We start from the raw sequence: 14,825 nt of genomic DNA, 5'->3' as shown, positions 1-14,825 counted from the left end.
TCTCTAGCTCTTCAAAACTGTGTACAATCTCAGTACTTCACAAGTACTGTCATCGTCAAAATGTGTATTTCTAAGATTGGTTTATTATGTGTTTAGTGTTTTTCCTACAATGGGCTGACATCCCACTTTCTGCTTTAATATTCTGCAATAGGCCCCGGGAGTAAGTGGTTTGATAAATTAACACTCGGAAAACTTTGACTTCCGTATAATTGTTTCAATTAAATCATTAAGGTCTGTGGCGGAAACGCAGCTGTTGATGACTGGAGCTGATTATCTCTTGTGTATGCCTTCTCTCAAACACCAGGATTTAACCTGTGTGCTTTCAAACCTATTTGTATTATTAGCCTAACAACGATTTTAAACAGGAAATGAAACTCTTTTTAAATTTTTAAAACTCTTTTAACTCTTTAAATAGTACTGGTAATTTTTCGCCCTTTACAGCTGGTGGATACAATTGGAAAGCCGATATAATTTGGATTCTGATATTGTGAATGTCTTCAGGGTTTGTATCAATTATTGTATCACTTAATTGATACACTGATTTAAAAACTGCTAATATCAAAACAGCGGGATTCTGTTTTCGTTTGTAAAACAAATTAGTCAGGATAAAACAGGACAGGCTCGGGCTCTCCTGCGGCTCAAAATGTAACAGAGATGTTAGAAAGTGGATGGACGGTAATAAACCATGTGATGCTGAGCTAAATTAATTTAAAGCTAACAAATGCTGCAAATATGAATGTTAGGGGGGAAATGAAAAGTAGATGGGTCTAAATTGTTCCACTCCAGTGTTTTCTTCCTGCGGTGATGATTGATTTTTGTTGAATAGTATGTCAATTCCTTGTGTATAGAACATCACAAACCTTTTCATTACTTTCATTCAACGGGCTTAACTGTGATTTATTGTAGCTTAGTAGTTGCAGTATTATTCAACCACTGTTTCACCCTGACGGACTTCAGTTAACATTGGCTGTTGCTAAAACTACTCTTTTCAAAACAGTGGGGTTCTGCTTAGGTTAATAAACCATACAGAACAATAGTACTGAAAGCTGGTATAACATTCATGTTAATAAATGTTCCCTGAGCTTCTGAAAACTGGAAGTAATGCACTATCTTGTTACAATGCACTTTCATAGTAACAAGATTCGCTGGTTCTTCTTGTTTGCGGAACTACCAAGATTTAATATGGAATGTAATATCGCATAAAGAGTTCTGTACTGCTTTTCTGTAATGAATGACACCTGGCAAAGCTATTTCATACCCTTCAAAAGAAGCCAAACTTGGCACAGCACAAACTAGATATGTATTGTTTACCTGTTCATAAAGTCAGCTGCATTTTCTGATAGCTTTTTTAAAACGTTTTTTTCATTCGGACATCATAACCAATTAAAGGGCCTGAATCCGTTTTTGGTTTTACGGCTTTTTGTTGTTGTTGTTGTTGTTGTTGTTAGTCACCTAAGTTTAGATTTCATTCCTCCAGCCCCCTTGTTTGGAGACACTAAATGAGGATTTTTTAACCACTTTGGAGGACCTCCAGGACTGGTCGGAGGTCCCCATGAAGAAAGCGACTATTTTCGCTTCATGTGGAAGGAAATTTTACTTACAAAGCAGAACGAGGCTGAAGTTGGCTTCTTCGCCAGCTCCTATGAAACCAGTTATCCAGTCAGGAGAGACTTACAAAAAAGTTATTTTTTAGTATGCAGAAAGGTCTTTTCTAGCGCATCTCGTAGTTTATACTACACGAAAACTAGTTTATACATATCAGTAGCAAAGAGAAGAGAACTAAGTTGCACTGGCAAAATATAAAAATGAATATTAATTGAACAAATTTCTCTTTAAAATAAACGTATTTTCGTGCTTTAACTTAAAACTCAGTTTTGCATCTTGCTTTTAAACGCGACAGTCTAACGACTTAGCGGTTATCGAAACCAGGATGCATAGAATCAGGCTTTTAATACGAAATAGTTTCCAGTTTCATTATCGTGTAAATTAGGAGACTAGTGTACAATTGCGAATTGGCTTTTGAATGTTAAGGGGAACTATATCTGAAAAGAGCATTTTTCATCAGAGGTAAAGAAAACGTTGCAGACTGGCAACCATTTTCAATAAAAATCCGCTTTTCCTTTCTTCTTTTTTTCCGTTGTAACTATGCGTCACGGTGAAAGTCGGAAAATTCTAGACTTAAAATTGTAACCATCAGAAGACACACAAAGAAGTATTTTGGGCATTTTGCAAGCTTTCTATAGAAAGACCTGGAATCTCGTTCCTCCCACTTGTGTGGACGTGGCATATTCAGTTTTGCAGGAGGACCCTGGATTGTCCTGCCAGTGGTGATTTGTTATTGTTTCAATACTAATTTCCAAATGAGATTTAAAGGTAGTGTTGTAGTTCTTCCCTTTAAAGATAGCATACATTCTTGTAACTATCTAAGATTTAAGGAAGAAAATCGACTTTTCCCCCTACTTTTTTCAGTTTACCCTTTTCTTAAATGCCTGAATTGTAATCTAATGTTTGCATGCTCCGTGCATTTGGAGACTCGAATCTTCATTGATTTTTTTTGAGAAAGAGCTGCCCACTAGCCCTTTTATTATTGATGTGCACGCAATGCAGTAGCGTGGACATTATTTTCAAAATGAGAATTTCGTCAGAGAATTCCTCAAAAGTGTGCCATTACTGAGCGTGTAGTAAGTATATGATTCAAATTATACAAACCGGGATTTAAAATTACCTCAATCTAGGTTGTTTTTCAATAAAATTAATGACTAAAATGAATTGCCCCTGTAATACTCAATGAAAAGATGTACACTTGGAGTATGAAAGGTGGTAATAAAAAATAATTATTTTTATATTGATAATGAGTTAAGTACCAGTTTTTTTTACACTGTTTTTAAACGTGCCTTTCAGAATGGAATAGCAGCAGGAGCTGTGTCTGAAGTATTCAATTGCACCACTGATGTGCTTATATCTGCTGGTTAAGCACATCATGCTTTTTTAATTTTACATTTATTTATTTTTTTAATTTAAATTAAAGAGTTCATATCTGCAAGGGAATAACTAAAGAAACAGACAACCCAAAATCTGATGCAATCTCTTCCCACAATTTCTTTTATCAGTTACATAATCCAACGAGTCGCGTCAGATCAGCTCTTGTAGTCAAAATAAAGACATTTTGGGAGGCGCCTGCCTTCACCCTACTCGCATTTCAGAAGTAAACGGATCGTGTTGTCCACCAAGTCCCGGCTTCCTTCTGGAAGTTTCTCTGGGCTACAGTATAAAGTTGGTCCCGATGTTGAGCTGGTCACAGAAGAGCTCTGGGTGGAGAGGATTCGTGTGCTTGGAGGCGCAGAAGAGTTCGCACCAGCGGTTCTGCAAATATTCAGGATAAGGTAATCGGAAACTTTCTTTCCTACATAAAGTATTGTATTGTTTAAAACACTACGCAAAACAACGGGTATTTAGGACGGTAAGTGCTGTTGTGTTTTGAGAGTAGAGACGCTATACCAGAATAAGTATTTTGTTTCAATTAGTATTGATCTAACGGTCGCTGTTTAATGTTTAATGACACAATTATACATGCAAAGTGTCAAGCCTGCAGGAATTTTAATACTAGAAATTTTGCAAAGTGAGGTCAGTAGTCCCATTTTGACAGATTTGTACCAATCTAGGTTCGTTTATTTCAGAATATAACACCGATTCTAGTGTCTCCATAATTTTGGTAATTATGGGGAGACGCTGGTCCATAATTATGGCGATATGAAAAACAATTTAACATTGCTTTACACGGTGGCTTTAGTTTTCATAGTCCGCCAGACCTTATCGCTGGCTCATACCCACTTATCAGTACGCTGTAATGAAGTACAAAGTATAGTAATAACAGATCTGTGTTTGAACTGATGTAAATTTTAAAATGTATATCGTGCTTACTGTTCTTCTACAAAGAAGGAATGGAGTGTTGTTGAACCACTGTTTTATATGTAATGATTATGTTTTTCAGAATGGACTTGATTAAGACTTTCGTCGCATTGAAAAGATTTCATTGCATAAAGTGGATAAAATGGAAATGAGTAGTCATTTTAAATTCAATACATGTGAACGTTAGTGCAGATCACAGAACTGAAGAAGGCTCCACAGTGGAGACTTGTTCCGTTAGTGCACATTACATCCATATCATCTATCTGTTCACCACAGAAGTTCACATTTTCCGTCAGCATGTTAAAATGGATATGTTACAGAATTAGTCAGAAGTGTTGAAGCATTTTCAAGATATGAAGTGTTTTAACTAATTAAAATTGAACTTAATTTTGCTATTTGGAACATATTTAGTTGGGAAAATAAGTAAAAAATCTGATAAAACACAGAATATCTTCTCAAGTACATATTCAGTTCAAAGTATTGAATTAAAGATGAGCTACTGAAAAAGAACAGATTTTAAAAAGTGTGGTAAGAAAATAACTTTTAACATTTTTCTACTATAAATAGTACTGAATTTGGAGTGCCAGAATCTTAAAAGATATCCTTTTGTTGTTGTCTTTTTTTAATTGACAGGTAGTAAGCGCTTAAATTCCAAGAATAGCCATGGCTTTCAAGGCTGCAGTAGTAAGCTTTCTCATTGGCATAGTGGTGGCAGAGCCAGTGGCCCTGAAGGCTCCCACTTCGGTTTTGTCCGAGAGCACTGTCAACCTCGGCCTGAACCTGTACCACACTATGGTGAAAGACCCCTCTCTGAAGTCAGAGAACATTCTATTCTCGCCTGTGGTGGTGGCCACTTCCCTTGGGGTGATGAGCCTTGGTGCTAAGGACAAAACGGCCAGTCAGGTGAAGTCTCTCCTGCGCGTCAACCTCCACGAAGACAAGCTCCACCCAGCTTTCTCTGAGCTGTTCAACGACGTCAGCAATGAAACCGCACGCAATACCACCTGGAAGGTCGGCAGTCGCCTCTATGGGCCAACATCGGCTGAACTAAGACAGGAGTTTGTGGAGAAGAGCAGGAAGCACTACCGGCATGACCACTCCAAGATCAACTTCAGAGACAAGAGGAACGCCCTGAAGTCTATCAATGAGTGGGCTGCAGAAAACACAGGGGGCAGATTGTCTGAAATCACCAGAGATTTACCTGGGTCTGATGGAGCCATGTTTGTCAACGCTATGTATTTCAAACGTAAGTAATATTAGTTGGAGAAAAAGTTGGTAGCATAGAAGATGTAGTGATGCAGTTTTCATATGTTTAGGTTTCAAGTGCATCTGTAACTGAGTTGCAAAGCATTTGAGGATGTTTCACTGGGAACTTAGTACATATGTAAATGGTTGTTCGAAAGAGTTTTTTTTTTTAATAACTACTCCAGTTGAAGCTTAGTATAGATTAAAGTATTCTTCCATTGTTAAATATACAAAACTTCCAAGATGTATGAAGCGTGACGCAGAAATTACTTTATTTACTGTTTTGCTCTTTAATTCTGACAGCTCACTGGGATGAAGCCTTCCACCACAAGATGGTCGATAACAGAGGTTTCCTGATGTCCAAAACCCACTCAGTTTCTGTTCCAATGATGCATCGGACAGGTAAAATTGCTGTCTTTAAAGTTAAAGTTGTACTTGTAAAATAAAAATAAATACACTAAAATAATAGTATGTCTTAATTCTTGGGTCCCACAACGGTGCAGAGATTCATGCAAATGTGTAAAATGCACCAATTTCTAGTTTCTGCCTATTTTTTTGATTATCTGGTAATGTACAGATTATTTAGATTATTAGTATCCATTAGAGAATATTTTATGAAATGTAGTAGTATTGCCACTACGAGTTGGCTTACTGTCAAAAACAGAACTTGGTGGCTGTATATTGTTTGGTTGTAACGAATCCTAGATACTGCTTGTTTTTGCACCATGTTTCATTTTTTTGAAGAGCTGCCTTTTTTGTTTTAACTGGGGAAAAAAAAAACATCATTTTAATTCTGACAACGGCATGTTCTCTTATACAGGCTTCTATAAATATTACGAAGATGAAGTCAACCAGTTGCAAATTGTGGAGATGCCACTTGGCCACAAGCAAACTAGTATGATGATCATCATGCCTTTCCACGTGGAGCCTCTGGAGAGGCTAGAGAACATGCTGACCAAAGAGCAGCTCAGTGTCTGGTCTAACAAGCTTCAGGAGAGGGCTGTGGCTGTGTCTCTTCCTAAAATAAATGTGGATGTCAACCACGAACTTAAGGTAAGCTTGACGTTGAACACATCTAATAGAAGGTGGCCAGTGACACACATTTACTTTTTCATTTTTTAAATTACCACTGAGTTGTAACTTGAGTGCAAACTAGTTATAAACCATGTGTCTTTAAATAGGGTAACCATACTGATTTGTATAAAGACCTTTTTGTGTGTATTCAGCAGACGTTTAGTGTAAGAAGGTGGCAGTGTCTCAGACTGATTTACTGTGGATTAAATGGATTTTAATTATGATGTCTCAACAGAAACACCTGCAGGAGCTGGGTCTGGCTGAAGCTGTTGATAAGAGCAAGGCTGACTTCTCAGGAATGACTGGGAAGAAAGACCTGCACCTCTCCAACTTCCTTCATGCTACTGCCTTTGACCTGGATACAGATGGCAACCCCTTTGACCAGGATATTTATGGTCGAGAAGAGATGAGGTCACCCAAGCTGTTCTACGCAGATCACCCATTCATTTTCTTAATCCAAGACAAGAAGACCAGTTCCTTTCTTCTCATAGGAAGACTTGTCAAACCAAATGGTGATGGAAACCATGATGAATTATAACAAAGGACATTTAAAAGAGTAATACTGCTACTTTTAAAAGACATTTTGTACATTCCAGGCACTTGAGGTAGTGTGGTCTGGGAACTGGTTTCACATTGCTTAGGAAGATCCTTTGAAAGAAGAATACATTCATGTTAGCCTTTCAAAAAGCTGAAAGTTGATTAAACACCTTGTAATAGAAACATGTTTTTGCATTGAAAAGGGACTGAGAAAAGCGCTTGATGTAGATGACTTTAGCTGTTCTTCCTTCTTGCCACAGGTGCTTGTTAGGAGGTGCTGTATTCCATCATCCACTTGTCTTTGATGGTACTTATGATTGCAAAGTTTCAGTCCATAAACAGAATGCACAGAAATTAATCTTACCACTATTGTAACCTCCTATCTCAGGACTGTGTCTCAGTTTGTAATTTGTAGTTTGTTTCCAATTGAAGTTTTTTTATTTGAAACCTCAGGAAGTCAGTTTGAAAACACTGAAGTACATACCTGAAAAAGTTTTCAGTTTTGTGTTTGTTCTGGTTTATAATGTTTCTGTACATATGTGTATTTTTATTAAAAAAAGAATTTATGAGCAAATGTTTCTCATTCATCTTTTCTGCTGCTTATCTGACTGGTTAAGACGTGGTACACTGTAGAAAGCACCTTTTATGGCAACATTGAGCTTGTCTTAAAATCTGTATGGAAACGGTAGTGTATGCACTAATGCTAAAATTATCTGGTAAAATTGCCATTACAACTTTCCAAAGGATAAATGTATTAATCTTTACATTGTCAAACCTTTTTTAGAGAATTCAGATAAACATATGTAAAAATGATTTCATAATGGTTTCCAGGCTGAGGTACTGTAAATGCTTCAGCTTTTGCTTACAGGAATTAACATACTTTTTTTTTCATTACTGCAAGTTTAAAAAACGGATCTGCTTCTATGTTGGAATTAAAATTATTGCTATGCAAAACTAGTGGAAATAATGACAAACCATGAGCTTCTAAGAAATTGACATGATTTACACCTTTATTTAAGCAATATAATGTAAAACACCCAAAAAAAGTTTCAGCAAAAGGAAACAATTTATAGAACTTTTGACAGTGTCCAAAATTCTGTAGCTTTTGTTTCATCACAAAATAAAGAGACTTCTTTTTTTGGCTCAAATATATTGCAGGTAGGTAATACAAACACAAAAAGAGGCCACTCACTATAATTAAAACATTGCATACCAAGATGTCTTGGAATAGCACTGGTTCTGTGTTTAAGATTGGACCTACATAAATAGCAAACCTGAACAACAGCATGACATAAAGCAGAAAATTACTCTCAAAGTTTATCTACACAAAATTGACCTGCAAAACTTAAAATACAGCAGCTGCCTGTGCAGGAACTAACTGATTATTAAATGCACAATTCCTTACTTTTTATGTTAAACAAATATTGTATATGTTGAAGTCACCTAAGCAGTCATTCAAAAATCCAGATATAGGAAGATGCTTAGAATCTGTTTTCAGCTTTTTACTTTCAGCATTTCATTGGAAGAGGAGATGGGTGCATTTATCAAAACCTTGAGAAAATCTGTCAAGTGCAGTGGCTGCTGTTTTTAAGACTAAGTTAAATGTCTAAACCCACTGTCAGTGTTGAGTAGTGTTTTCTTTCAATGTAAAAATAATGGAAATTTAACTTGAAAATACCCTACAGATTGTTAGTTTTGTTACCACACACTTACCAATATTCCTTGGAAATAACACTACAATATTAAAAACATATCTTAAGTTTTAATTGTACAGTAGATGGAGTAGACCTACCAGTCTACTTTTGACCTCCTAAGACTCATAAAATTTGTATCCTGTTTTTTTTCTGTTATGGCAACCTCAATAGCTAACTATACACTTACCTGATAATTCACACAAACCTAACCCAACTTCAATTTTAACTAAACAGGTGGGTTTCTGGGTATGGCGTAGCATAAATTAAGCATTTATATTAAACAAATCACTGAATTTTTACTGGGGGCTGGATTACCAGGAAACATTAAGGAACAGGAAATGTTTAATATCAAAAGGCATGTGAACCTGCTTAAACAAGGCTATTTTGGCTTAAAGAGCACATCTTCCTCATGTCGACAGATGTCCCCAAGGAAGAATACTCATTAAAAAAATCCCTTTGTTAATAGGGTTAACATTCCAATTCATAGTCAATTATTTTACATACACAGACTGTAAAAGCTGTGACAGAAAGTAAAAAGCCACATAAACCTCTCTCAACAATTCACTAACCCAACTTGAAACGGCCAGTTCTATTTCTTGACATCTTTTTGCCAGGGAGAAATGTCAGCCATTTCAATTGAAGCGTTTATCATTGCGTCTCACAAGGTAAATACAGTGAAAACTGCACATCAATTCACAAAACTGGAGTGGACTGTGGCAGGGCCTGGAGCTTCAGCCCATATTTTTACGGTTGCCATAGCCTCTCCTATGCGTGTCCTTCCAGTTGTCCCAGTCACGTGCCTTCTGCAACGCCTCCTCATCATCGTTTTCAATCTGCCTCTCCTTCTCTTCCTTCTCACGCTCCTCGTTATCAACGTCAGCTAAAGGGAGAAAGACTTTAATGTCCTACAACAGTGACAGTCCATGTCTCTAACACTCGTGAACAAGGAAACATATTTAAAAAGATAAAAACAACAGATTTTTCAGAAATCTGTTTTTCTTTTCATTTCTCTTCTTTCATTTTGGGGATTCTTCTGTGAGTGATTTACACTGGTACCTAGTGATTTTTAATCCGTTTGAGTACATGTAGATCTCTATATTGTACCTCCAAGAAAACTTGGAAAACATGGAGTCTTGTTAAACATTAATGCCTTCATTGTGTTTAAAACAGACATTGGAGAGATATGCTGTATATATCAAAGAGTGATCCAATTAAAAAAAAATATGGCCTGAAATTAAGAAAGATGTAGCACATCCAATGTTTAATTTCAAGGGGACTAGAGGTTTAGGGAACTAGATTATTCGAGTTCATTTCGAATTTTAATGCAGGTCCCTACAACAGAACAAACTTTACCTGCACTCCTTGGGATTCCCTGGTCAGGAAGCATTCCTTGTTTCCTATGCTGTTCATACCAGTCACTCACAGTCATGGTAGCAAGGCTGGGATAGCCGGCACCAAAGACTCTAAAAACATTCAAGATATTTCCTTGATTACCCTTGTTAGCAGTTAATTTGGTGGAGTACTGCTTAAAATAAAAAATGAACGGCAACAATAAAGATACAAATTGTCTTTATCATAACCACATTTACTCACTAGGTATTTAAGAGTAATCCTGATAATATTCCATCAAATAAGAATGTTTTTTAACTTTTATTTTTCAGAAAAAACAAACATAAAGCTAAAAATACATGGGAGCTCACAAGAAAGAACCTAATATAGCAGGTATAGACAATAAATACTGAAATAATAAAATCACTGCATCTAACCACTACTTGTTGTACTAGTAAAATGCAGGTCAGTTATGATTATTTCAGAAAGTACAATTTCTACAAATGGATGCAATCTAGTGTAACTGAAGGGTAGCTCAGTGTCCACCAACTTGTAAAATAAATTATTTGGCCACAGCAAGACCTGCTGGTAAAAGATGTTTGTATCTGAAGAATGACAACATCTTGGCAACAAGTTGTTTAGGGCTGCATAATCCCAAAACTACTCTATCACATTATGCTCTCAAAACAGGTGTAGGTATGCATAATGGATACACCCAGAATGCACCTGTAGCGGTGGATTGACGGTAATCTTCAAATCAATGTTAATGACACTTATAAAACAACTCAAGACCATTTTTTGGAGACATTGTTCTTGGCCAAATCAATGGCATCTTGTCCAATCTTAATGTGCTCCTGTGATACTTCCCTGTATCATGTAACTTCATACCGTTGCCTGTTTTTACATTTGTAATCTACTTATTTTAAGGAAAACCCTGAAGAAAAAACTTAAAATAGAGAAATTGATCATATTTATACACTTACCTAGCTTGAGCTACATCTTTTGTAAGAATGAATGGTTTCATTGGAGGTCTCTGCTGCTGTCGTTGTGGTGGCTCGGCAGAGTACTAAACATACAAAGACAATGAATTCAATATTACCAAAATCCAACACACAGAAGTGAAGGCCCATTGTACCCCTGGTTGCTCAATCGGAATTCCAAAACCATACCTTCTTAAGTACATTCATTCTCTTTAAAATTTCCATCTCTTGATCAATGCTTTCAATCTCCTCCAAGGCAATGGTAATCCATTTCCGAACATTCAGGAGGTAGAAGTCTCGTACAATTTCATCTTCTGCTTGTCCACTCTCCACTGTGGCTTTGATCTCCGAAAGTTTCATTTCAGTTGCCTTCTTCTGTTTATATCTGTTTTTCAAAAATGTTCAAGGTAAAGCAGAGGGTACAGATATTTTATTATAGCTGAATATATGACGATTATACGTAACTCAAATTCTGGTATTTTGTACACCACCTTCGTATAACACACTACAACATGTGTATACGTTATATATAAAACAGGATGTTTATGATTATATTCAAGTAGGTGGTTGCATCAGCATGCGTAGGCTGCAAAGGAACAAGTAAAGGTTTATTCCTTGCTGAAAAGAGAAGAAAGGAAACATGTTTCAGCATCCTAAAGAAGGCTCCACAGCCAAAAAGTTCATAATAATTGCTTACACTTATATAGCGCTTTTCTTTTCTCCTCCACCACCAGTGGGCATCCCCCACCTGGATGATGTGACGGCAGCCATAGTGTGCCATTATGCTCACTACACACCAGCTATTAATGGGGAGGAGAACAGAGTGATGGAGCCAATTCATAGATGGGAATTATTAGGAGGCCATGATTGGTAAAAGCCAATGGGAAATTTGGCCAGGACACTGGGGTTAACACCCTTACTCTTTTCAAGAAACACCCTGGGATTTTTAACGACCACAGAGAGTTGGGACCTTGGTTTTATGTCTCATCCATAGGACAGCACCTTTTTACAGTATAGTGACTCCATCAATATACTGGGGTATTAGAACCCACACAAACCACATGGTGAGAGCTCCCTACTAACACCTCTTCCAGCACCAACCTTAGCTTTCCCAGGAGGTCTCCAATCCAGGTACTGGCCAGACTCACACCTGCTTAGCTTCAGTGGGTTGCTATTTGTGAGGTGCAGGGTGAAATAGCTGCAGGCAATTACTTTGAAAACCTATGGGGACTAGTTAAGACTCAGTTTGTTACAATCAGAAAAATAATGTATCACAAATTAAACAATCACTGGATAAGGTTTAGTGCTTGAGCTTGCCCGGTGCAATGATCACCTTTCTATCTTGGCTTGTCTCTGAGTTGCCATGGCGATCAGGTCCGGCGGATGGAAAGCTGGCGGCGGCCCATTGCCCAAATCTTCGGATGTTTCATTGGAATTCCCGTCGGGGCTCTCGACTGAGTTCGGGAGCTCGAACTTCATGATGTCATACTCTTTGCATCGTTTGAGAAAATCCACAAAGTAAGCCCTAGCCTTCTGGACTTGCTCCAGTCGCTTTGCCAGATTCACCTGCTTCATCGTCAGAGCTCCAAGAAGCGCAGGTAACAACAAGTATTTTAAATCGGCTGTCGCTATTTCTTCTAACTCTTCATTCCGACTGTTAACAAAAAATATAACATTTTTAAGTTTGATAAACGTGGCACGTAAGGAATTTGTCAACTCTTTTCTAAATATTAAACGCACCTATAAAACAGACTTTACTGGTTATGATAATGCCTTTGCTTCGCCTTTAAATGTTACGAATAATATAACGGGATCTCACAATGTCAAGACCTCAAACCAATAGACTGCATAACACATCGCAGGATTTTATTTTCATTTTCTTATCAGAGCAGAAAGGCTAGACATTTTATCCGCATGTGGTGTCAGTTCCCGTATTCGTATTTAAAGCTATGCAGTTTTAATAATAGCTGAATGGTATCTGTAATGTAATAGGTAGGCCTTCACCAGACTGGGTTGATCAAATTTATGTTTGGGCTGAATTCAGTAGCTACCTGAACAAGTCGAGTTGAGCGGCCATACGCGTAGCCTCCTCCAGCTGGATAATACCGCGCTTGACTTTAACTTGGATTGGGTGGGATCCGGTGGGCTCGTTCGTGGTGTCCACGTCGTCAAACACTTTCCACCCGTAATCTAGCAAATCGGAAAGTTTCGGAGATTCCGCTTCAGAACTCTGGGTTTCACTGACTCCTTCTGCAGCTGCCATTTTTGCCTCTAGAGTCACTGAGGTCCGACTCCTTACGGCTGCCGTAGTTTCCGGGTATGCCTTGTCCTTCGTGTGTTGTTATTGGTGTGACACGCTCCTGGTTCTTGTGACACAACCGCACATAAACTCTAGCGGTTGTCGGTGTTCTCCGGAACATTTCGGATATTTTCGACGTATATGCTGCGCTGTGAACAGAATCTGTGGTCCGTGTGCTGTTGACTCTTCTCCAAGAGCCAGCTGCAACATCACAGGATAGGTTGCCTGTTCGAGACAAGTCTATTACCCGGCCTTTGTCGAAAGGAGCAGTTTCTATTTTCAGTCTTAAATGCACTTTCTCTTTAGATTATTTCTTCAGGTAATTTTTAAAGACTGAATGATATACCGTTATCATTAGTGAGTTTTTCACTAGTGTTATGAAACAGCCGGCAGAGGAATCCTCCCTGAGCAAGGCCCTTAACCCCAACTACTCCGGTACAACTGTACTACTACTAGTACTACTGTGCAATGGCTGACCCTGCGCTCTGACCCCAAGCTTCTCTCTGTCTGTGTGTCTCATGGACAGCAAGTTTGAGTATGCGAAAAAGACAAATTCCTAATGCAAGAAATTGTATATGGCTAATATAGTGACCTTATCTTATTTTGACGTTTGATTGTAATGTTGTGATTTTGAATGGCGTCGTACCTGTATCAATCTCCCCATTTACTCTCGTGTAAAGACTACACAGTAGTGATTTAACTGCGCGCGATTCCTTGGACACGTGTTTTTACCAAAATGTACATTTATTTTTTCGTGACAGTAATTGTTCAGTTATTTTTGCTTTGTACCACGACTGCGCCTGTCGCCCACACGTAGGCTTGTTGTAAAGTGGTCTAGAAAATAATTTTGAGGTAATGTTTACGATGTTGTTTCAACAATTCAGTTTAGGTTTCATGAATGGTAATAGCGAATTTATGCAATGCGAATTCCACTAGCGTTTGTTTTAGCGCATTAGTTTCGCGATGCTGTGTTAGAATAACAATGATGAACCACATTCAGCAGCAAATATATTAATGTAAAAGGTCGTCTCGTCTTTTTTGTTGCTAAGGTAATAATTGTGCATTTGCATTGCTTAAAAAGATTTTTAGTTTATAACTATAGTCTCTCTGAAACATATTGGGAAGGCTTTAAGAATGACTGTGATAAAAAAAATTAAAATAGGTAAATTTAATACTTTTGCAAGTCACGTGTATGCCGATGTAATTCTGTTTACTCGACACTATGTTGTAATCACCGCATGGTGGCACTGTTCAACAGGTAAACATGAATGAACATTTCGGGAGGGATTTATCAAATGACTCTTAAATGTCTAAAGTTGTTTTATTTTTCAACGCAAAGATACCATTAGTCATGTAGACATGAACCCTGAAATAATTTGACAGCATATCAAATGGGAATTTAGGTTCTCCGTTATTGTTATCAGATAAATTGATATGTATCTGTATGGTTGTGCTGTCACCTGGACAATCATCGAGGGATTAGGTCTGAGTGATCGTTATGGGCATAATGAAGTGTTTAGGTTAAATCAGATCCATTATCTGAACTGACGTGACCTATGTGCTGTTGTAGTGGATCATATGTTTAAATAGAAAACTTGTTTAACCTATGGCTGTAAGAATTAGTTGAACTAGTAGAAAATAAGAAACGTTTATTGCAATTCCTCATTGTGCGTTTTACTGAAATTGTAAACGTTTCTTTAATTGTAAACCTATAAGACAAATAAGAGACCGTTCTTATATTATTGGAGGAGACATACT

The 14,825-nt window shown here is 37.6% G+C and overlaps 2 protein-coding genes across 2 annotated transcripts; one reads left to right on the top strand and one right to left on the bottom strand.

Annotated features, from left to right (window-relative positions):
• The first annotated feature begins 3,292 nt into the window (after positions 1–3,292).
• On the top strand, positions 3,293–7,339 carry LOC148828655 (serpin H1-like). Its single transcript, XM_088925698.1, has 6 exons — positions 3,293–3,383; positions 3,992–4,437; positions 4,543–5,155; positions 5,458–5,556; positions 5,975–6,207; positions 6,464–7,339. The coding sequence occupies exons 3-6, from the start codon at positions 4,573–4,575 to the stop codon at positions 6,764–6,766; spliced, it is 1,218 nt and encodes a 405-aa protein (XP_088781824.1). The 5' UTR covers positions 3,293–3,383; positions 3,992–4,437; positions 4,543–4,572; the 3' UTR covers positions 6,767–7,339.
• A 418-nt stretch (positions 7,340–7,757) lies between these two features.
• On the bottom strand, positions 7,758–13,101 carry igbp1 (immunoglobulin (CD79A) binding protein 1). The gene is made up of 6 exons (XM_088924690.1): positions 12,820–13,101; positions 12,102–12,422; positions 10,958–11,153; positions 10,772–10,854; positions 9,813–9,922; positions 7,758–9,339 (listed from the first exon to the last, which is right to left on the bottom strand). Exons 1-6 carry the CDS (start codon positions 13,029–13,031, stop codon positions 9,191–9,193), a joined length of 1,071 nt encoding a protein of 356 aa, XP_088780816.1. The 5' UTR covers positions 13,032–13,101; the 3' UTR covers positions 7,758–9,190.
• Positions 13,102–14,825: the final 1,724 nt, after the last annotated feature.

This window comes from Atractosteus spatula, chromosome 9 (genome assembly GCF_055471065.1).
Source record: "Atractosteus spatula isolate fAtrSpa1 chromosome 9, fAtrSpa1.hap1, whole genome shotgun sequence".
Taxonomy (NCBI): Eukaryota; Metazoa; Chordata; class Actinopteri; order Semionotiformes; family Lepisosteidae; genus Atractosteus; species Atractosteus spatula.
The sequence above is the reverse complement of the archived record's forward strand: the minus strand, read 5'-3'. Positions and strand labels throughout refer to the sequence as shown.

Coding starts and splice junctions, on each gene's coding strand:
- LOC148828655 (XM_088925698.1), top strand. CDS start 4,573: ATGGCTTTCAAGGCTGCAGTAGTAAGCTTTCTCATTGGCATAGTGGTG. Junction 5,156..5,457: donor CAACGCTATGTATTTCAAAC/GTAAGTAATATT, acceptor TAATTCTGACAG/CTCACTGGGATGAAGCCTTC. Junction 6,208..6,463: donor ATGTCAACCACGAACTTAAG/GTAAGCTTGACG, acceptor ATGTCTCAACAG/AAACACCTGCAGGAGCTGGG.
- igbp1 (XM_088924690.1), bottom strand. CDS start 13,031: ATGGCAGCTGCAGAAGGAGTCAGTGAAACCCAGAGTTCTGAAGCGGAA. Junction 9,923..10,771: donor AAAGATGTAGCTCAAGCTAG/GTAAGTGTATAA, acceptor GAATGTTTTTAG/AGTCTTTGGTGCCGGCTATC. Junction 9,340..9,812: donor GGGAATCCCAAGGAGTGCAG/GTAAAGTTTGTT, acceptor TTCTCCCTTTAG/CTGACGTTGATAACGAGGAG.